At 32.7% G+C, this 25,362-nt stretch overlaps 1 protein-coding gene across 1 annotated transcript in view; it reads left to right on the top strand.

The window, feature by feature from the left end:
- LOC130452850 (limbic system-associated membrane protein-like) overlaps positions 1–25,362 on the top strand; it is a 1,112,215-nt gene that overhangs the window by 1,066,585 nt on the left and 20,268 nt on the right. The window contains exons 9-10 of the mRNA XM_056792329.1: positions 7,343–7,595; positions 11,987–12,034. Of these exons, the coding sequence (XP_056648307.1) occupies positions 7,343–7,595; positions 11,987–12,034 (301 nt within the window). The remainder of the gene's footprint in view (positions 1–7,342; positions 7,596–11,986; positions 12,035–25,362) is intronic.

The raw sequence follows: 25,362 nt of genomic DNA, 5'->3' as shown, positions 1-25,362 counted from the left end.
GTTCGAAAACGAATAAAAAGCTTCATATGAATCCGTAGAAATGAAATATTTGACAAGTTAGTTAAATATGATTCAAAATACTTCTTGATGGGTATTCCTTATAGTTCTGAAAAACTGAATTGTGTGGCTTCCAAAACCCATCAAGTTTTATGTTAAATTCATGGTATATAAATGGATTCCTCGCTCAGTTTAGCGATTCTTTATTTTCCTATAACTTCGGATATTCCAGTTCTTCTAACTGTAATCAACTAATATGTGAGAATATTATGAATGCTTTCGTAAAGCTTTTTAATTTAATATGCGCCCTCAGCAAATTGATGGTAGAAATGAAGTTTTTAAGAAGCTCGGCAAGAAATCAAATAAACATATAATGGTAAAGCTTAGAAGTTGAAAGAGCGAGAGTTGGACTATAAAAGATTCATTATACTTCAATTCGAGTCCAATATAAAGGTTATTTAGCTTCGAGTTTCATATGGTGCAAGTCCTCTAAAATATAGATCCTAGAAAAAGCTAAATATTTCTATAAAAGGTGTTTGTTATACGTGGATGGTTCTAGAAATACCTGGCCCAATAAAATGTTTGAAAAAATTATATTCATTTTCCAGCGTAATCTCTTTTTAGGCTTTATACACATTTCCTAGCGATGTTCAATCAGTTCGATACCCTTTTTATAATAAGAATCATCAAGCTCCTAGCCATTAACTACCTCATTTGGTCGACCACTGCGATGAAGGTCTTCGCAGGTCGTACAGCCGTACAGTCGTACAGTTTTGCATCACATAACGATGACCAATTTTTTCCATGTTGCTGCCAAACAAATACTTAACAACGTGGCGTCTTCAAACTTAAAATATATGCTGTATAGATGTTCTTTCTAATACAATGGTTATTTCAAGCATCTTAAGCCATCTCTACGTCAGCTCTGGTACTTCTGGGACTATCCTCTTAAACTTTTATATCTGTTAGTAAACAAAGTTTGAAATACTCCAGGTAATCTCGCCATGTAATGAATGGAATAATTGCCAATGCATCAACGTTATACGTCATCAACTACGTTATTGCATTACTGTGTTCATCTCATTGATTACTGTATTGTCACATTTTTTATGATTCTCACCTACAGTATTTACATGCGATGTCTCGTTAACTTTTTTGTTCCATAAATATATAATTGCTCGTAACAAAATATTGAATGAGTTGTCAGCGTTATTTGCTGTTCAATTATGCCGTACCCAAGGTGTCAATTTATAATAAACATTACAACCATAAACTGGAGAATATAATTCTTCATCACAATGTGTTTCAACTTTAATTTATTCATATTTGTTAGTTATATTTTGTAAGGGGTTTATGTCAACAATAGAAATAATAAAATCACTAGAATCAAAATTTTCTCCAAAATGTTTACTAATAATAATAAATTCCTATATATTAATCAACTTTAATCAATATTATAGAGATGGCTACTTTGAACGTTAATACTTGACCTAGATATCTACCGCTTTAGAAATTTTATGGACATCTAAAAATTCTTTTGTCGGGATAATGTATCGAAAAAGATATATTGCTAATATTTCAGATCCATTTCCATCACTCCTTTGTGATACACGCATTCCATTTTTATTAGCAATTATGAGACTGTTTTTTGTAATGGCACAAATCTTCTTGGAAATTATCAGAAACATCCACTAAAGTTATTCAATGTACCCACTCAATTCGCAGCATACGAAAAACTTTCCTATTATCAAGATTATAAAAGACACCCATCCTTCATGAGACGTTCTATATTGTGTCACGCCATTAAGCAGTCATCAGATTTTAGAATTACAGTTGTATACGAGGTATTGATAGTTCATGGTTGGTGGGAGGTCTGTGACGGTTATCCCGAGAGTGTGAGTGCTGAGCACACCCCAAGACTTGGTCTATTCTATATAATGCCGGTCTTCCAATAACGAAATCTTATCATTACTACCCTGCCTAAGTTTTAATATTTCACTTACTGCAACATCTTTGAATTGCTGCTGTTCTTCATCTAATCTTAAATCGCTAGCCGAACCTATAGAATCTTCGGATTCCGGTACAGCCTCCTTTCCTCTCTACTGTTATTTCTTCTTTCTCTTTTCGCTTTTATTTTTATCGGATCTCATGTTTTCAATACGTATTTCTACTGTTTTGTATACCGAATTCAATTTCTCAGGAATGGTTGTTTTCATTTTTCTCTTTGATTTAACATTGTCCTCATCCGAACTACTAGATGGAGAAGTTTATATCATAAACTATTTGAGTCGACTTTTCGTATTCGGATCTATTTTCTAAAGGCTGTTCGACAGAAACTGCTGCGTGCTTTGGAGAAGAATCGAAGAAAGGTTCTTCCGATTAAGTTTCCGTTACAGGCTTTTTAGATACTGCTTTGGCTGAGAAAATAATCAGAATTAGTTGAATATAACTGATAAACTCTTTAATGATTGGCTTTTTCTTTGTGGTCAATGAATTAATTGATGATTAATTGCAAAATTACAGGGAAAATTTGGAGGAATTTTCGAAGCTTTCTGTAAATAACTAAATGGAATATTCAAAATCTATTTGGATGTGTTACTTAGTAGCGAGTAGGCTCCAGCCAGGCAATTCATTCTACATAATTGTGTTTTAAAACTCGAGTATATCCATTTCTCCACATTTATCATACCTCAAGGTGTCAATTTGGATTTGACACTATGTAGAACTTTTCATTTTATGTTGAGTAACGTTTTCCGTAATACTCGTATTAATAACGTTGCAAAGTTAAGTGGAAATATTATATCTACAATTATGGTGAATATCTTAATGTATTCATATTTCTCCTCTCAATAGATAAATATTTTGAATCTCATTCTACAGAGGTCGGTATTTTCTAAAAACCAATGAAACATAAAATGCCGTAGCAAATTCCATACGAAAGCATTCCAAAGATAAGCAAACAACCTCAAACTAACAAAATATGAACCAACGAATCAACATCAAAAACACAAAACGGAAATACTAAGTTCATTTAGTTATAAACATTTTTAAAGCCTAATAATAATTTATAACATCAAATAGTTAAACATAATCGCACATTAGAATCATGAAAAGAGTGTTGCCAAATGGGATGAGTACGCTGTACCTACATTAATCACGCTATCGTATTTTTATAGAAAATTTTGAATAAAAATCTATGTTTAATACGAAAACTGGTTATGTCAACTACAATTTGAATTTCAAACCAAACGTACCTCAAGAAATCATAGATTTTCCGATAGTCATTCATATTTTGTCGTCGGAAGTGAGTTAGTTCATTTGTTGTTGAGATTTATGTACGCGTTTTTTGTTTCGTTCCAAAAGAATATCAATATATGTGAAAATTTCCAATAAAATAAATTCATTGAAATCAAACATTTTCTCATGTGATCATAAGCAAACGGTGCACCAATTAGCTGCAATAGACGTCACTAAATAATGAACATCGATGCGGTCCGATTATAGCTATTTAACGGTGCGTTCCCACTAGGCGCAATACCCGAGATTGAGTCACGCTTATATCAATAGCCAACAAAAAAATATATTTTACAAACCCATGAAATGAATAAAATTGTTAGAAAACATTGAAAACGTAATAAAATAATAATAATGGTAATAATTTTGTATCTTAGTTAGCTAGGGTTTTTTGTGGATATCGACGAAAAGACTTACAACTTACAATTTAAAAATTTACTTATATAAATACATTTTTTAATTTCAAAAGAGTGAAGTTGTACCACTCTTTATTTTATAATCGAGATCTATAGCTACTCTCCTTAGCGTTCAACAATAGTCTTCTAACTTAGTAGAGATCCTCTATACCTGATAATTCCTGCTATATTCTGATGGATCATCTCTAACATCTCCCATACATTGAGGTGAGAAATGTGATTGTTAATCCAGAATATGTATTTTGAGGGACTTTTACAGCCAATAACGCGCAAGGCTTCAATCGTATCTCTTACTTGTGTTATAAGTTCTCAGTCCTCTTAAAAATTATATTTAATATTACATTTAGTTACCTTATTAAATTAATACAAAATTTCACATACGTTTCGATAACCAAGTTATCATCTTCAGAGACTGATGGTGAACTGTTTACTGAAGGTAAATAATGGGAATAATTGAGTGTTGTTTTGTTTGAACAAAACATGTTTGGATTTAGGTATAGGGAATATCGATACCAAACGATTTGGCTTAAAAATATAAACCGGAAAATACAGGATTTATTTTAAGTTAGCAGCTTAGGATTTAAATTGTACATGTCGACGATTAAAGTTAAAAATCCTTGTTTGTATGAGCCCAGAGAGAAAGCGCTTGTTCATTGGTTATAATTTCACGTTCCTAGCTTCCAAAATTTTCCTAAAAATCGAAATATTTCGAAAATATTGTCCATAATTTCATGTAGAATTTCGGAACTGAAATGAAAAATATCAAGTTCTATTTGAAATAACCAAATGTAGGCAGTTATAACTGGAAGTGCCATATTCAAGACAACATTATATTTGAACGCAGAATCATATAAAACCTACAGCTTTATAATTTCAAATTTTGCACATATTTTCATTTACCATTACTTTTGATCAAAACTTTTCGCACTACGCCCTGTATATCGCCTATTTCATTTATTATAATTTAAATTTTGTTTTTAAAACTTTTTATTATTGCCACAAGTAAAATATTGAAACTAAAGTAACTAACAATTAAAGGCTTTCGTCACTGTCTTCTAATAAAATGTCAATACCACAAATATGAAAGAAGAGTAGAACACACCTTTATATATGTACATTTAAAGATTGAATGGGAAATAATTTTTTTCAAAAAGTCTTTAAGAAAAGAACAACGGTTATCATAAAAAAAACTGATCGTAATAATATATTTCACCTTATTCTTTCTATCCTGAAACGTTTCAACAACTCAACCCGAAGGTGAATGATAACTGCTAACAACGTATATATAAATTAAAGTCTTGTAGAAGGCATTTCCTTTATATCGGCTTTAGTGAGGAATCAAATCACAGAAATTAAAGCTTTCATTAGAGCCATCTAACAAAGAGCTCGTAACCATAAAGTTAGTCGATACAGAGAATAAATATCGACCATAGAGAGGCTTTTAACGCTTTGGTGTATCCTGAGATAGAATTGAATTACCAAGAAAGAGGGTCGATGATATGGTTCACGTGTGGAAAAGGTTTAATGATCACGTTTAAGTAGAACATCACTAATGGTTGGAATTAATATTGGCAATCGTGTTCTTTTTCACATAAATCGGTAGAAATACTATGAACGTTGTTTTTATCGCATAAGAACCCTGACTGACTGAGGTTAATGACTGATAGAACATTCATGAATAACGATTCTTCTATATTTGAAAGATATGAAAAAGATTAGATCCAAATTTGAATATCCAGACTCGTTTAATTTATTACTACTCAGTTGGATGTTGTAAAATAGGCCTCTGGATCTATTTAGCAAAGAGGACTACGGAAGAAATATTTTTACTAATATATCGGAGCGCGTATGTACGAGATCTTGGAAAAAATGTCGAAAAAACTAGAAAAGCGTCAAAAAATCTTCTTTGAAGGTGAATGCTTACCTGATTTAAGATCACATACAATTAGTCTTCGTAAGCCAAACTTTATAGAACGAAAGTATTTTTCATATGTATAACTTTTGTGATAGAATACGTTACTAGGTAATTGTATAGAGTCTCAACAATAAATGAATGGTCAAAAAGAAACCCAATATTGTGCTTTAGAGTATACTCGATAACGGACGTTGTCACCCCAGATTTACCTAGTTGAGTACATTTGTTATATTCTTTGCGAAATTTGTCTCTCAAGTTAGACCATTTCTTTTATGTCTGCTACTGGTATATCCATTTCTGAAGCAATTTCGTCCCATAGCCGTTTCGCAATATCTCAATTATTGTAAGTTTTCGATTGTTTGTCCCACAATGGTGGCCTATTATAAACACAAGTAATTATTTTTTCAGTATCCATCCTTCATAAAATCGACTCAAACGTAGAGAGTACCGGGCAAAACTGACAAAAATCCAATCTATACTTCGGCCGATGACTGATTTGGTGTACGCGTACCGTATCTCCTAGAACGTATATTCTACGATAGTAGTAGTTTCCTATGGGATATTCGTTAACAGAAGCTCCAAAATTGTCCTCATAAAATAGCCACAGTGTACTTATATAGTCCAGACTTATCTGGACACACACGATTCCTACTTTCGTGTACCACGTCCTGCCATACACTGTGCAATTTCGTGTTCAGTTGCTTGGTAGTATTTTCTCAAGGATTTCCCCAAGACTAAGGATCTTCGAGATCAAGAGGGCTCTGGTTAGACCCTTCGCTTACCAGTTTCTATTTCCATCGACGCTAAAATTGCTGGCACCTAAAACATCACTTCATTCTTTTAGTGCAAGCACTACTAATGCGCACTACTCTACATGTCCAAACTCCGACTAAAAAATCACTACTTATTACACCAAAGGTTGTGAGTTATAATATTCGATAATCGCTATTCAAGTTTAGAGATAGAAACAAATTTGGATAAGGCTTTATTCTTTTTCAAAATATCAATACATATAATATCAATACATCTTTGCATAAGTTGTAACTAATGGTCGAAGCATTTTTTCCATTCCAATTGAGATATCTCCAAAACATGTGATTTCAACGCATCAATCGCTTCTTCGGGTGTAGATTAACGTTTACATCTCAATTTATTTCTGATCTGCGGAAATAGAAGAAATCATTGGGTGCCAAACAAGGACTGTACGGCGAATGACCTATCAATTCGATGTTTAGACTGTACAAAAACGTTTTGGTTTGTGTGTGTGAGCTCGCCATTGTCTTGGAGGAGAGTGATTTTTTCGAACACTTCTGGCAAACACATGCTGGTGTACCATTTAGAATTGACTGACTATGTTCTTAAGGAACGGTGGCAACATGTGCAATTTTTTTGGATATATTTTAATATGTTCCATCTTATATCTTAATTGAAGATTATCAAGAGCGTTATATTACGAGAATTTATTTTGATGATAATCGGAATAATGAAAGTATAGTTGACCACATTCAATATAGTGTATGGTTTTTTTCAAAAATGTATTGTAACACAATTTACTCGTTAATTCTTGTTTACACTAGAATTGTTCAATGTTAAACGCTATGAATATGAAAAACGAATTATTCTTTGTAAAAGGAAACATCAAAAATTAGGAGTATAATTTTATACTTAAATTTATTATTATCTACCTAACAAAATGTTAGAATAAAATTACTTTTTTTAGGAAAATAAGACGTACGCATCGGTTGGTTACAGCGTAGGCTACGGTTATGGACGACAATTCGTGGACAGACGAACAGATTGGAGAGATGTTATTCTTCCCGCTGCCCCTACTCAATCTCCCGGAGTTCAATCTATGAGCTATGTAATTCGGGGATTAGAATCCGGACAAAATTACGAAGCCAAAGTTCAGGCAAGGAACAAATTCGGATGGAGTCCCATTTCTGAAGCATTCACATTCCAAACGACTGATACTGGTCAGTATGAATTCATTATTATAAATTGCGACAGAGGTATCTACAGAATAACTACAGTAACTCCCATCTTAGGCGATTTCTCTTTACTGTTGAATTGTTTTCATTTGAATTCCATCAATTACAGTAATATCCAAAATTTAGTTAAAGAAAGCGTATCCCAATTATTAAAATATGAAATGTGTATTTGAGATTCTATATCTTTATATCTATTTATTACTATAAAACCGTAGAAATTCTTTCCCCCCTGCCTTATCACTTGAAAAACAAGCTGTCTAGATATTATTTTAGCCGGTGTAAAAGAGGTAGAAATATATCTATTCTTCCTACGAATCAAATCATCACCATACACAGCAAAAAACTCATTACTGGCACTGCTCACCATCTCACCATCCTGGTATCTCCTCTTAAGCAGTGAAATCATAACGGCATCGCCTTTTTTATGGCTGGTTTAGCACTGAAGATCCTTTTCTGGATTAATTCTTTATCTATTGAAACGATATGACTAATCTACCGCAGTCTCAAAAGTTAAATAAAATTGACATATCCTAGGATATTTTTCATTGGGCCATACATTCTCCTTCAAAGAGTTTTGGCTCTGTAGTAGTCGTCGTGGTCCAAGTCAGGACTGGATATATGATGACTTTGTAGACGCATACGACAGTTGTGTTCGAAGACACCAGTAACTTTTTGGTTAAAATTGTTTATGTTAGTTGTCGAAACGATAGTTACCAATTACATCGTTGACTTGATATGATAGGCATTAAATCATTGCATAGCTGTTCATACTTAAAAAAATATCTCCTATACGTATACCATTTCCATTTTTTTAGTAATTGAAGTAAATGACAGCAAAGAAGCAATTACAAATCAATCCATGGAACGAAAAACTTTCAGAATGGTAGAATAATATTACATAACTTTTCCTCAATTTCTTTTCCCGCGTAAAAAATAATTTATGATCACTCGATATAAATTTCTCCTTATATTTATCAAATAAATAACACAATTGTCTTTGTATGAGTATTAAAATTGATCTATCTGTCAGACTTTCGCAAAATTCTGACATAGATCTTATTATTTCCCTATGTAATTTATTACATGGTTTTTTGTTTCTTGCTAATGATAAGAGCTATGCGAGACATAGATAAAGTTAAACTTTCCTCTAAAATATAATAAAGGAATAAATTGAACAATTATGGAAGTAACTATAAATTATGAATTAGAAATTCCTTGCGACCTTGCGAACCTAAGCAACCATACTAGATAGGACACGAATATTTAGAAATGGAATAGCGCGAATAGAGAAATTGAGGCAAATTGATCTAACTCTAATATATTCCCAATCTCTTAAATACCTATGCATGCTCATCACGGACTGAAATTAGGTCAAAGAACAATTCAAAAATATCTATAAAGGTAACTCACTAATCGGATAACCTCTCACAAAAGCGATAGCAAATTATATACGGATAGGTGTTTTCTATGCACACATGACGGTCATCGTATGAATTATGAATCTGCCAAACATTTTACAACAAATACAAAAATACATGTGTTTTTATAAACAATATATATTGCCCAAAAGGATCTTTGTATTAATAAGAAAACTGATTTAATTAACTTTAGTGTAATCTTTGCATATCTTCTGGATTTTGAATAAACAAATTCTATAAAAGAATTTCATCCAACTAACCTTACCTTATGAAATTTAACTTCACTCATTACAACCTAACCTCCAAAAATTTAAGGTCATTCATAATATAACTAAGAAATATTCAACTATCAGAAATAAGTCATAACGACCTACTAAATCTAGCCTATAAAAATTTAATGTCATTTATAATCTAATCTATAAAAAACAAAAACGATTTCTATAATAACCAAAATCATAACCAGATTAATATTTCCATCAAGCGTCAATTTGAATACGTTAAACCCCGCAACACTTTGGTGTTTAATTTTGTCACAATCCCACTACGAAATCGCTCATAAACTAACTGGCAAAGAATAGCACTTGAAATATGAAATTAGTGTTTCCAATAAACCTGAATACTAGGGTATAAGGAAAGTACTTTCTATTAATCAGATTACCACTATGTTCTATAGATAGCTGGGGGTAAGTTATTGAAACATGAATAGGGAGTAGAAAATGTGAATTCATAATATAAAACAATATTCAAATTATACAATGCGTTTAATAGAAGAAAAGCTCTTAATAATTTGATTATTTTCCAACAGGGGAATTTTCTTCGTTGACTGACACTAAACAAATTTTACGTTCTGAATTTTTTGCGTTAGAATTCTAATTAGATAAGGTCAGGTAGTCTCGTAGAACATTCCACTGTTTACCTTATTGCGTTCCATTGATCTGAAAATGTTCTATCAGCTTTGAAATGTAGTGACACACCATCCTCGCTATCATCATTCATTATAATGAATATTTCACTAGTTAATATTATTATTATCACATAATCTGTGTATTACTATTTACAAGTAATGGCAGTTCATACTATCGTTAGTTAAATGACATTGACAATTGGATGTAATAATATCATTCAATTCTTTGACATACAATTATTAATAATAATCTTTACGTCGAACATCTGCAACAATTTGTGTGACGTAGCTTCATAGCTGTGAAAAAAGTAGGAGGGTAGAAATCAACCGCAGATTACATCGATGACAACATAAGTAACAAGTTAGGTAAAGGAAATTTTTTTATCTCTCCCATATAATAACAATCTATCCAGTAGAATGAGGATAATAAGTAATTTGAATAATTAAAAACAGACGCGTAGGGGTATCCTCCAGTGAAGAAAGTATTTAGTAATATAATTGCTACTCTGTACCAATTTTGTTCAATCTTGTATAAATAACATAAACCAGTAACAAAATTAACATGAGGCAGTGAAATAAAACATAGAAGTCAACATGACACGGTGGTATAATACATAAAAGTTACTTGACTTAGTGTTATAAAACAAGTTTAATATAATTAAAAATTAGGCATCGAAATTATTATCACTTAAAATGTGAATATGTCATTAACTTTAAAGCGTTTTAGTCATCGCACTCCGTATGCGTTATTAAATAACTGGTATGCTAGAATATTAAGAGTGTTCACTTATTCAGACACTATATTTTCCACTGTAACGTTTTATTTCTTCTTTGATCGAATGCATTTGTAGGTCTTTTTCTATTGATGATGATGTAACGTACCAGAGGACGTTGACTATGGATAGTGAGACTTTGTTTTGGAAATGTTGTAATATACAGATATTGAAATTGCTCGCAATTCCCCATAACTTGACTTGAGGATAGCCATAGCAACTTGTTTTCAATGGTTAATTATTACTTTGTACCAATTAACCAGTAGATCTGCCTGACTTAAGTCCCAGCTGCTTCCTTTTCGTAAATATATGCTTTTGCCAGGTTAATCATCTGTCAAGATGAAAACCTAGATATTTTGCATCGGTAGCTTGAGTTAGTTGTTTTCCGTTAAATGTAACTGGTGGAAACTTTTCGCTCTTCATTGTGAACTTCACATGAACAAACTTGGTTTCATTGCTTTGGCCCTGGGATTAACCTGGAGATTTTGAGATGCTTTTCTAGAGTTTGGATGTAAAGCCAGGATTGCAGTGTCATCTGCAAAAGTTGCAACTTAGTCTGGAGGAAGGTCTGTGGTATGCAGAAGATAAAGGATAGGTCCCAGGACGCTTCCTTGCGGTACGCCAGCTGTAATGGGATATAGAGGAGTATATTGATCTTGCTGCTTGACCAGGAAGAGCAAAAAAAGGAATGTGGTAGTTATTTCTTTATCTTGTAGAGTAGGCCCTCGTGCCAGACTTTATCAAATACTTGACTAATGTCTAAGGAATCTGTTGAGAGGAAGGATTTATTTTCTAGCGCATTTGTGATTTCCTGAACCTTTCTATGTACCTGTTCTATTGTGAAAAAAAATTATGGAAATAATTAACAAGAGTAACTGTACCATATGAAGTGCCAACAATATTACAAGTAAAGTTACCACAGGAAGTACTACTTATAATATGACGGATAAAAAAATCCATCAGCTTTTAATAATTATTAATTATAATTATATGTCGACAAAAATAAATAATTTATGGTCTTGCATCTCCTGATAGCTTAAACTATAGTATTGTATTCGCAAGTAATGGTTATTATAAGCTCATTAAATAATATACTGTTTTTCAAGTAAAATGTGCCCCCAGTGGAGAATAAAACCATTTACGGAATTTTTATTCTACTGTTTATTTAGTTAATTATAAATAATAATGCTTCCCTTTGTGATTGTGAAACTCATTTCCCTCAAACTTTTTTTTTTATTTTCATGCTCCGTGGAATTTGCTTTTCAATTGTTGGAATTGAAGATATGAGCTATCCAGATCGGCCGCAATCTCCAAAGCACGTTTATAATGGTGAGTAAAATTTACTTTTTTGTCTATGATACTTATTTTTTATTTTTTTATAATTTATATACACTATCTCTTACTTACTTAATTTATTCAAACACTGACATTATACTTAACTAACTTATATAATAATTGATTTATCACTACTTGGATAATTAAATATTCACTTCGATATAACTACTTTTATTTAAATTAACTGATTACTTTTCTATTTCGTTCCGCACACTATAACTAAACTAACTCACTTCACTAAACAAACTCTTTTATATACCCAAAACGAATTTCTCAGAAATTCTAGAAACTAAACAAATAAAACAAATGAATCTTTCTCTCTCTCTAAATGCCAATTTAACTAATATTCCTCTTATCAGAAGTGATCTATGTGCCTTTTGCAATACTCTGTAAAGTGATCTAAGGTTTAACTCCAACCGAAATGGATCACTCCCGTTTAAGATAAGGCTTGGTGTCAAGTCACTATGTGGTCCTATGGTGCTAATACTATTTATTTGTATTTAGAAGTCTTCTTCACTTTATTATTTCCTGGTTCTGTTTCTACGGATCTGGTAGGAGTACTATTTGTTAGTCATAACATTCTATCTGTAAACATAGCTGAACAATGCCTCGCAAAATAATAGTCGTTCTCATTTGTGCTTTTGCTGGGGCAGTTTTCATTGCGATTGTAACTTTGTCCCCATATTCAAATAGATGCCAGATTTGCAGCTGTGCGATGTGGTCATGTGACAAAGGCATATTTGGACATAATTTTCACTCGCATACATTCACTATTGCATGATCGTTTGGCTGTAAAAAAGATTTATTCGCGTTGGATAACGCATAATTTGACAACCATTAAAAATAGCTCGTGTTGATTGGTACAAAGAAATGATGCTTTAAAAGACGTCTATAATCATGGATCTATGCATATGAGCCCGAAGCTAAACAACAATCAACTGTATGGGTTTTACAAGACGAGCCAAATCCAACAAAAGTTGTTCACGCACGAACCACTTCGAAGCAAATGGTCGCCTGATTTTTCGGAATAACTGGACACGTTGCCATCGTTCTTCTAAAGCAATGTAGAATGGTCAATTCTGAATGATATACCAGCATTTGTTTGACAGAATTGTTCGAAAAAAATCAGGGAAACCAATCGCTGAAGACGAATTATTCTCCACCACGACAGTGCGGGCTTTCACACATCAGTTCGAACAAAATCGTTTTTGAACAGTCAAAACATCGAATTGATGGGTCATCCGCCGATCAGTTCTTGTTTGGCACCCAATGATCTGTTCTTATTGCCACAAATCAAAAATAAACTGCGAGGTCAACGTTTTTCTACACCTAAAGAAGCGGTTGATGCGGTCAAAGCATATGTTTTGGAGATATTTCAATCAATCATGGAAAAAAATGCTTTGACCATTGGTTCAAACGCACGCAAAAGTTTATTTTGTAGAATATTTTGTGAAATAATTATAAACATTTGTTTTTTCTCTTTCTCTAAACTTAAGTAGCTACCCTCGTAAAAGCAAAAAAATTTCTTGTTCTCGAAAATAAAACATTCAAAGAATTAATTGTGAATAATTCTGTTATTCATTTTTAGCACTTTTGAAATTTTCAGGTTGTATTCTTATATTCATGTCATGTAAATGTAATATTTTGATAAATGGAGTAAGTTAGAAATATTAATAGACTTTTTTGTAAAAAAAACAAATAATACATTGAAATGATCTAGAATTAAGTAACTTAAAATTCAACTTTGAACAATATTCATGTTTCTGTAATCAGAGTGCTTCAATATTTATACGGCTTCTCTTCTTTTTGCGATATATATTAAAAGCTTGTAGCAAAAATTTGATATGGAATTAATCCACGAGAACTATTGAAAATTTATTTCGTTATCAACAATATTTTGCCGTCTAGTTTGCAAATTTTCAATTATTTAACCACTAAGAAAACAGCCATCGGAATAAATGGAAACCCGAGAGTGCAAGATCGAGGGAATATGGCGGGACAGGTAGTACCTTCTAGATCTTCCATTGTCGTGTTGCAGGATAACGCCTTTTGTGTTGATAATCTCCCTTTACTTTTCGAATAAACATTATTTCATTAGTCAATTGTTCCCAGTAAAGATCTTCATTGCCTTTAGACTAGGTTTCGGCACTTAAAAATGAACAATTTCACCGAACATACAGAAGCGCTTTTTTAGATGTAAGCCCGGCTTCCCGCACCACCTTGTGGTTGAGATTAATGGCCTTTTGTGTTTTGGATTATCAGATAAAACCCAAGTTTCGTCTCCAGTGGTGCCATCTAGGCAATAAATTGCATGTGATCGATAGATTGACTTGTTCTTTTCGGGCAGATTATGGGGAACCCATATACCAGCCCTGCTTATTTTTCCAATCTACTGCAACTGCTCGAAAAAGGTACAATGATATGTTCTTCTGATATTTCAATAAACACAAAATATCCTTGTCACGACTTCGTAATAAACATTTAGCTAATATATGACAATCTACTACCGATATTACTTTCCGGTATTCCTATGTATTATATTAAATTAAATATAAAAAATCAACAATTAATCTGTCAGTTTAAATTGAAAAAAATTTAGTGAAAATCATTATCTAACTAAAATAATTCACTTAAGTATTTACAACGTATGATTTAATTTTTTCTTCAAATTCTGAAGGCAACTGTATCTTCTTTGCCTTGAGGATTTATGGTACAATAAAGAAATAATGCTAGATTGGAAAGAAATAAGCAATCGCTAGCATTCCCACACCTCTTGATTTAGGAGAAAGATTCAAATTATTGTCGTCACAGGCAGTTAAATAAATTGAAAAATTTTCGCATTTGGTATTCCCCTTACTTTGCATTGTATATATACAAAAGACGAGATTATTCCGAGAGCGGAATCAAGTCGTGCCCACTCCTTTTTTATCACAAATCCCAACAGCGTAACTCGAATTCTCTTCTGAGGATTAATACAATTTTTGGTTTATAAATTATAATAGGATTTTGAATACGTAACTTGAAACATAGACATTGTATAATTATAAAATGTTTGCTTTGCGTATAATTGTAATTCGACCATGGTATTGTTTGATAAAGTTCTTTCATTAACAATTCCAAAAGCTGTTTTCATAAGGAATAGTCAAAAACTTGATAACATGAGCTTATACGCAAAGTAATGAGAAAAAATTATGTTTATTTACTATACAAGTTTTATGTATGGAATGCCTCAATTATCTTGGAAACGGCTTGTACGATTTGTTATTTCAAATGGATCACCCAGTATATTTTTCGCTTTAATTTCGGAGTTATAGCTACATTTGCGTTATCTCCACCGAAGTTAAAATAACACATTTAGGTGGCTATGACTGCTACAATAACAGATTTTACGTTTCAATAAATTATTATTGATGAAGATGATGATGAAGAATTGATATTTTAATGATAATAGGATAATGGTAATAGGGATAAAAGACAACAAGAAACGTGTGATATCTTTAATAATTTATATCCTAACCGAAATCCCAAGAAACAAGATCTACTGTCAGTAAATTAATAAAAAAAAGCTTCACGAAACTGGTTCAGTAAAATATTCATCCAAATCAAGGCGCATAAAAATTGCATAAACTGAAAACAAAACTTTAGATGTTTTTGTCCTGTTAGGAGACGATCCACACTTGAGTACTAGACAAATATTCAGGGAACTTAATATTTCGCAGATACCCTTAATGGAAATCTTACGTGATAATAAATTCCCTCCATACAAAGTACCGTTGGTTAGATGACGAACTTAATAGACGTGAAGAGTTTGCAGACCTAATGATGGAAAAATGGAAAAATCGAAACGATCCAAAATTTTTAACTCATGTTATATTTTGCGATTAGGCCACTTTTTGTATTGATGGAAATGTAAATCAGCATAGTTGTAGATACTGGTCACGTAACAATCCTCGTTGGATGCGGAAATCCCATACCCAATATCTCGAAAAACTGAATGTATGAGCTGGAATGATAGGGGACAAAATAATTGGTCCCTTTGTCTTTGAGGTTATCTTGAATGGTCCAGCGTATTTAGATCTATTGGAAAATAGTATTATACCTGAGTTGACTCGGATATTTCCAAATCCAAGTATGTATTTTCAATTACATTCAAAAAAACTTCATTATTAGAGATTTTCAGATAATAACAATATCACAAATGACAATATTTGGCTATAACAAGATGGTGCCCACCTCACTATGGGTGTGTCGTGAGTAATACCTAAATAATGTGTTTCCCAGTGGATGGATTGGAAGGCGTGGTTTTATCAAATGGTCCCCCGCAATCACCCGACATGAATCCTTTAGACTATTTCCTATCATTTAAAAACCATCATATGATTACCAAAGAGATAAGAAGAATGAGTAGTCAGGGATGTTGCAAAATCTATTGCAAAGTTTTAAGAATCTCATGGCTTGCTGTATTGAAGTAAATGGACAACATTTTGAGCATCTGCTGTAATCGCCTTTACTATATATTTTTTAAAATTCTCCATTCTTCTACTTCACAAATGTGGATTCTAACATGACACAAACATTTGAAGATTTATCTTCAGTTGTAAATGTACAATATTGAAACTTTGGTGGATATACTATAAATGTAGCTATAACTCCGAAATGACGGCATTTAAGAATATTACATGAAAATTAATCAGTATTTCTTAAGAATTTCTAAAAATACAAAATATATGTATAGGGTGATCCGTTCCAAATAACAAAGTTCATTATTTTTCCGGAAAAAGGAAATATCTGACAAAAATGTAGATACCACCTTAACACCGGCCGTATCACAAGATCCTTGAGCATAAAAATCGTACAAGCCGTTTCCGAGATAATGCGGTGAGGTGCACTCACTCTGTATAAATTCAAAGCAAGATTTTTTTAAACAACTTTATTTATTGATTAAACACTTTACAAAAGTATTAACAATTGTTTGGATCTCAAATCAGTTCTTTAAAGCACTGGCCTCAAGACTTAAGTAAACAGTCTTAAGTTGTCACATTACGCACTTTATAACATAACTTATTTCTATTTACTTACACTATTTACTAAGTATTTAAAAAGCTTTTACATTTTCTAATACAGATTTGATAAAAACTTTTCTTGTTTTCTTCAAAATACGGTAGCAAAACTTTTTCGTTCGAATGTTATCATACTGCAATAGTAGTAGGTCATTCTTTAAATGAAACATTGTACTTTATAATCTTCTACTTATATAAAAAGAAATTATCAACGGGGAGAAAAACAATTCTCATTTTTCACTTGTTCTAAATAACGGCAATAAACAATTCTTGCTTCCATCACAACGAAGTAACAAATAAATATTTCCAAATTAACTACACATTTGAAAAACAATCAACGAAGAACATTTGTAGGAAAGTTACTAGTAATTTGAATATAAACAATTTTGGAAAAATATTGTGTGAAGTACATTAGGATACACTATTTTTCTCAGCTCACGTTTTTCAGAAATTCGTTCATTATAAAAAATGGTGTTTTTTCAATTAATGAAAATAACTTTGGTCGACTGTAAAGAGTAAACGGAAATTACGTTTAATACGAGTGCCATAACTATGGGAAATACTGAGATAACTAGATGATTGGTGATGTAAAGAAGACTGCCGCTATTAAGCTCACATATGTCTTAACAGCGTTGTTGGTTGTTAGATCAGGTCTGTAAGGTGCGTTTCAAACCTTCAACATAAACTTTTAGACAAGCTCTTTCATCATATTCGCACTATGCCGTCGTGCAATATCATAAACAAGATCCACACCAAATGAGAGGGTGTATTTTCGTTTATGTATATTTATATCTACCTACTCGTATGTTCTTTATTATTGCGTACTGTTAAATCAACTAGAAACGTGCCATTTGTGCTCCTCTTCGTGAAAGTCTATTCGATTTTTTTATATTTGTACGTACGTACGTGTACATCCAGCCATTATGTTACCAGATTATTGTACAGATCTCAGATCACATCTCTATTAACAATAGTCAATTCTGGATCAGTAGTCACAATCTTTTTTCCTGGATTTCTGAAATCTCAACTCGGATAACCAAACTTGCAATTTTCACCACCTTCATCATAAACGTCTATTTAAGCTAAGGCATATTTCCTTCACCATTTCCCCTAGCACTGCTACTCATATAACGTTGCCACCAATCAGCAGTAGTTGAAGTGAGGAAACAGCGTCATCATGCAAAGCTTTAACCTCATTCCTGCCATTCCGCAATTTACTTTGAGCAACAATAATTGGAGTACTTTAATACATAAATGAAATTTATAATCACAATTGACGCCACACAATCGATGTTGCTTTCAAACTATAATTGGATTGATATTGGGTTGAATAAAATATTCTATGATCTATACTGATTATTAAACATCATCCCATATCTCTTCACAATGCAATAAAAGACTCAGAAGAAACAAGGAACAATATATGAGATTATAAAAAACCATGTGAATCACGCTCTATCATTTATTATGTAGAACAACTTTGACGAAATGCATTTCATTTTTATGATATTGTCTGTGATTTTCATACTCCCTATATATTAACACATGAAACTTCTCACAAGCGAGTTTATCTATATTCTATAATTCCCAGTTTATCGAAAAACTCACTCCTCAAAATTTTCCCAGACACGACATTGTTTCGGTGACCCAGTTTTTCCTAATGCTTTCATGTGATTCTTTGCTACCTTAAGTGTTTTTCGATTGAACTTCTGTCGCAATGTGCTTTAGAGAAATTCAATCTGGGGAACACATGCAGCTTTTTTTATTAAATTGACAATGTTTAAATCTACCGAGTGTTGCATTTTGAATATACAAAGGGTTTATTTTTCGTTTTTTCATGTTCGTTTCATATTCATTATAATTTTTCTTTTTATTTCTATTCTTAAGTTTTGACTGCATCCCATTGTCCATATTTCCAAGCACAAGTGATAATAGCGATATACCTGTTCAAATATCTATCAATTTCTCTTGGAGATGTTTGCCATTCATTCTCAATATCGTTCAGATTAAGATGTTTGATAAAACTCTAGGAAATCAACTACATATATACAATTCAGAGTTTATGCTCCACGCAATGTGCCAATCAAAAATTTGTTCAGGAAGTTTCAACGGTTTGATGGTATTATGGATAGATATTATTCTTGACAGTGGAAAGGTAGCAAAAATCTTCTAATTCATTCAATAGGTCTGAATTCTAGTCAAGTTTCCGTTAATAAACAATCATAAGCCTAATTTCAACAATAAACTTTCGTAAATATCAGATATGCGCTTCGCATTTAGTCGCCATGGAACGTTTCTCGACATCAGACCGTACGTTGTTCGTGCGTGAGTTTTACAATCGACGACAGTCGCGCATAGGAAATACTGCAACAATCACAATGTTCGTCACTTAAAAATACGCCAGATGCCAAATTGATTAGAAAATGGGTGCGAAATTTGAAGAGACCGGATCAATACTTGATAAACCAAAATATGAGTACGCAAGATGGGTCGATAACGTAGACTGTTCGTGACGAGCCTGACTTGTCTATTCGGAAGCGTTCTGTTGCTTTGTGCCTTAAACGTGCTTAGATTATCATTATTTCACATTTTACACAAAAATTGGGGGCTGCACCCTTACAAAATTCAGTTAGTGCAGGAATTGAAGCCTCAAAATGCTGGCTTAACTTAGTGAATCAAATGATTTAGCGCTTTCCAACGTTTCCCAACATCTTGATTTCGGATGAAGCTCATGTTCATATTAATGGACACGTTAACAAGTAAAATTGCCGCAACCAATTCTAAACACAAACATCAGAAACCCCTAAATTCACCTAATGTGACCGTATGGGCTGCGATTTCCATGCGAGAAATTATAGACCTTACTTTTTTTAAGATGAGAGGAGATGCACCGTTACTGTGAATTCAGCGAGTTATGTGCATATGTTAGACGCCTTTGTCATTTTTAACTGCAAAACTTTAATGTTTATAATCAAAGAACATGGTTCCAGCAGGACGGAGCAACATATATACGTCCAATATATCTGTGCCAGAGTTCGTGAAATTTTCTCTAGCATCTCCAGGAGAGGTGACATAAGCTGGTCTCCTGGTTCTGTGGATTAGGATAAATCTAGAGTTAATCCCTGGTACAATTAAAAGAAAGTATCAGCAACGAAATGACAGGCATTACGGAGAATACCTGCCAAACCATTATAAGCCATTTTGGTGCACTATTAACTAAATGCTATGAACGCAATTATTTACATTTGGACGATGTTATTTTCAAGAAATGAATTCTCAACTAATGTTTTCTAATACGTAACAAACATTTTTTTCAATAAACTCCTTATTTTCCGAAGAATTGTTTTTTAAATGTGAGTCACATTGTATATCAAAGATTCTGAGTACAAAAAATACATATTCTGACAGCGATGAGACAGGAAGACAACCTTAGTCCTACACATAGTCATAATCAGCGTCAACACAGGCTACAGAGACCAACCATTAAAAGTGGTAAGTAATGGTGTTGGACTAGTAGCAGAGAATGAAGATGGCCTGCAGAGCCTTCCATACAGGATGACAGATAAATATAATATAAGCATTTGAACTAAGATAAATCAATAAATGGTTATAGCTAATGTTCCGATTAGATATAATCTAGCTATAGACAACAACATAAAACAATAAAATTCAACTACACCGCAGTATCAACTGCGAGGGATTTAATAGTGAACATGAACTCAAGCGATACAAGCATCAAGGGTCAGAGGAAATTTGAGAACAATGATGTGGATACACAATATGAGTACGTTGACAATCTACGAAACATATTTAAGATCTATTCTCACGTATACTATGAAAACAAGAATCGAAACTTCAACAACATGACTGAGCTGAAAATACTAAGAGATATCGAATAAATGAGATTCAGATATAGAATGAGAAGTCGGGGTATTAGAGAAGAAGTAGGAATTCAGAAAGAGAAAAAGGTTAGAAAGCTTGAACCTTGTTGGAGAAAGCATACCGAGAAAATGCCAGAGAAGATAAAGTCAAAATTGACAAAAAACTAGAAACCAAATATACAGAGACCATCTGGCAGATCACAAAAAATAAGGCATAAAAGCTAGAGCTCATAGTCTCAAGAAGATTTCAGCAGGAGGCTTAATATTCGAAATTAAACAGGAAAGGAAGGGTCTTATTAAAAAACTTCATTGATTTCCTATATTTAAAACTGACAATGCAACCTAGCGTCAAGATTCATATTCTCAGTGAGCTTTTTAATTTTTTGTATTGGAAATTTTCTTGTCTACTTTTTCAAATAAAAATTGTCTTGTCAGCGAAACAGAGTATTAATCTCAAATGGTTGGGAAATAGAGATAGAATACGAAGTCAAAATATCCGGAAAATCACATTTCACAGGTTTCTGCTACTAATACCTAGATATATGGTTCAGTGAAGGACTCGCCCAGTGGCAAATAATAGAAAATAGTTTATCCATATTTGTTAACAATATCAAATCAAAATATAGGCGAACGATTAGTTTTTAAAAATAGGAGAGCTCCACCTATTCAAGGCATAGCAAAATCTTTTGAAAGATGACTATAAAAGGCGTGTGCAGTACTACTTTTGGTCTAAATGGAGTAGTTGAGAGGGTTTATAATCGTTTTTGTAGTCAGGAAAACGACACTTTGTGAGTGAATCTCATATACGACGTCTTGATAAAGTAAATACATTGACAGATATCATCAACTACAGAATATTAAGTACAACTTTTTTTGAGGAAACGTTGAACGTTATCTTAGACTTTTTCAAATTTAAATTATTTCCTGCTCCAACTATTTTGTTTCCCAACGAAGTAGGAACCATATATCCTTCTTAAAACAGTATAGTTTCAACAAGTTGGTGCTTCTTAACATATTGGTATTATTGGAAGAGTATTTCTTAATGAAATCTTGGATTGCCCTTTGGACATAACTCCTTTAGATAATTTTCTTTGGGGATATCAAGATATACCAAAATTTTATAAAGCAGAATTACAGTGGAAACGAATAAAATACCGTCTGAGATTATTCGGAATTCCAAAGACAGGTTTAATCATTGCCTGGGTAGAAAACAGCCAAGTAGAAGATGGAAAGCATCTGCTGTATCGATAGCACCACAACCACATGGAAAGAATAAAAAAAAATGGTGACACAATATTTTTCTTGATACTACACACAATGTTACTTTGCAGTGGGAGTGGGTGACAAATGAAAAATTTTCAGCGTGTTTTCATGTTCCTGGTTGAAAAGTAATAGTTTCACTCTGAACTTTCCAGCAATTCTGTATATTCGAAAAATAAACACAAAAAAATACAAAAGTTGAGCTCTGGATAAGAAACAAAAATATAAGAAAGGTTTCCAAAAGTGAAAGAGTTAGTTAAAATATGCAAGGAATCAGTTTACAAGTTTACAAGTGGATTATGTGTAATATTCATATTTACCGATGTAAAACTAAATAAAAGTCAAATTACTTCTTAAAAGAACTGATTTTAACAATAAATCCACGTTCAATCCAATAATTTTCTTAATATAAAACAACACAGGAACAAAGCTTACGTCAAATTCAACTTTTATTACGTTCAGTTATCCACGTAACGTCAATGATATCGTTGCCTCTTTTTAGGATTACTACTGTCAATTGTAAGAAACTATTACGTATGTCTAGTATAGACCTATGTTACTACGTTTATCTATGTAGTATGTAGAAAATATGCGTCTTATAAAATGTAGATTGAGTCACGTGATGGAAGACCTCTTCCGTTTCTACTATACGAGGATGTATTGATATCTAGTTAGTATAGACCAGTTCCATGCATAAACAAAATATTGCGTTACCATAGCGACGAACAATAACTTATTAGAAGTGTAAGTATAAAGTTTAACGTCAAAAAAGTAAATCAGAGTTACGCAATAAATTGAAAGAAAAAAGATGTCCGTCGAAATTGTGAAAATCGAAAAATTGGAGTATCGAGCCATCATCAAGTACCTGTATTTAAAAGGGTTAAGAGGTAAGCAGATTTACGAAGATATGCTTAATGTCCTTCGTAGGCGACCGTGAAAAATTGGACAGCAAGCCTCAAAAGAGGTAAATTTTTCATTGAAAATGATGACCCATCGGGAAGGCCAGTTTCTGTGTCAGTCCCCGAAAATATCGATGCAGTACATGACATGATTTTATCAGACCATCGAATTGGGCTAAAACAGATATCTGAAACACTGAATATTTCATACGAACGCGATCATCATATAGTTAACGTCAATTTGGACATGAGAAAAATTGCTGCAAAATGGATCCCCAAATGTTTGAATGTGCAAAAACGTGCAAGGGTAGAAGCATCGCTTTCTATCTGTGCTTGATTTGAAAACGATGTGGACTTCAAAAAACCGAATTGTTACTATGGTTGAGACTTGGGTACATTTCTACAATCCAGAAACAAAGCAACAATCGATGGAATGGTGACATTCTGGTTCTCCAAGACCTCGCTTATCGAATAATATAATTTTACTTTTATATAACTATAAAAATGACTTAATTTCTGGTGAAACAGTAAGTATTGAAGTAACCAACAACATAACATCAGATACATTAAATTTTAACAAACAACGCTTTGTTTTAAAGATATTTACTCCTATACTTTATACAAGCCTCTCATACCTCAATTTTAGTAGAATCTATTTTGTAAATATCTATTTATAATAAAATAGTTGTAACCTTCAGATACTGGCACACCACAATTTCCACAAGGATTCAATAAAATTCTCGTAATCGTCTAGAAATACATTCATTGATTTTCCATTACCTTGCGTAGAACGTACATTTCTTCGAGATACGACCATATCGAATATATTCTCCGGAAAAAAACATTCTCGTCAAGATATAAAAACTGTTCACGTGTCCACTTATATAAAAGAGGTTCATTTCTCTCTTTTTCGACGCAAGCTCTCCAGTGTACATGCTACAGAACATTACGTTATTTTTCGGCCATTTAGAAAAACATGTCGACACAAAAGTGAGTTAATTCCTATTTCTACGCTTGCACCACCCGCTGAAGAGTATAAGAATGGAATTATTGAACGTGTTCAATTCGATACTCTTCGCATGAAATTATGAACAGCTTCGAACGGTTCTATAACATCAGTAGCATCATTATCAACAACATCTAGCTGACGGTTTATCATAAAAGATTGAGAGAAATTGAAATTATTGATTTGTATAACAACCAAATGAATATAGAGAATCAGCAAATATTGCTTATTTGTTTTTTATACGATATAACGAAAATGTCTTCTGCAGTTTTCCAAGAGTTACAGGAAACCTGGTTAGAGGTGGAGAAATCATGAAGTCAGAACATCAGCCTAGTAACTTTGGCTAAAAACTCCTGCAAGTGGAAAAAAATTATGTAGTCCCGAAAATGATGCGTTTGTTCAGAATTTCATGCTTTTTCGTAAAATCGCCCGAGATGCAAAATAGTTGGTAATGTTTTTCGTGTTTATTTACAGTCTTTCTATTCGTGGGGTGAACTAATACACAATGTCTCTTGCATTCTTAATTTATAACTATACACTACACCAACTTATAATAATTCACTTATCACTATCACTTAAATACTAGTACTATTTATTATAAACTGAACTAAACTGCACTATATATATATATATATATATATATATATATATATATATATATATATATAACAAAATAATTCTCAAAAGATCTAGAAAAATTAAGAAACAAAACAAATAAATGAATAGACCATCCTAGAAATTATTCGAAAAAAACAATGTAAATAAACCACTTGTTATTAAAAGTTATATAAAAACAAAGTCCTTCTGAAGCAAGGTCCGGTGTATTTTTCTGGATGCTCCAGAATGAGGAATTCAGCATTTTTCAGGTTCCCCGCCAACAATGTGTATTCCTGCTCTTTGACCTACGCATTTTCCTTGTCTGTAGCCTACCAAAAGTGCTTTTAGTGAAAGGTGTTTTCGCAAATTTTCTGAACACATTCAAATATTGCAACGCATTGCAGTTGATCATAGAAAAAATCCGTCGAAAATGTGTTTTTGTGTGATTGATACGAACCACTAACGAGAACCAGTCCCCTCTTCATCGTCTACTTCTAAATTATAAGTGGCTTCCGTTCGACAACCTCCGACAATGGCAATTAATGCGATAACTTTCACCAGTAAATAGTCTTTGCCTGTCTATTTGATTTATCAGCCATTCTTTCGAAAAATATTTTTT

The sequence above is a fragment of the Diorhabda sublineata genome, chromosome 2 (genome assembly GCF_026230105.1).
Source record: "Diorhabda sublineata isolate icDioSubl1.1 chromosome 2, icDioSubl1.1, whole genome shotgun sequence".
Taxonomy (NCBI): Eukaryota; Metazoa; Arthropoda; class Insecta; order Coleoptera; family Chrysomelidae; genus Diorhabda; species Diorhabda sublineata.
This window is presented reverse-complemented; position numbering and strand designations above follow the sequence as displayed.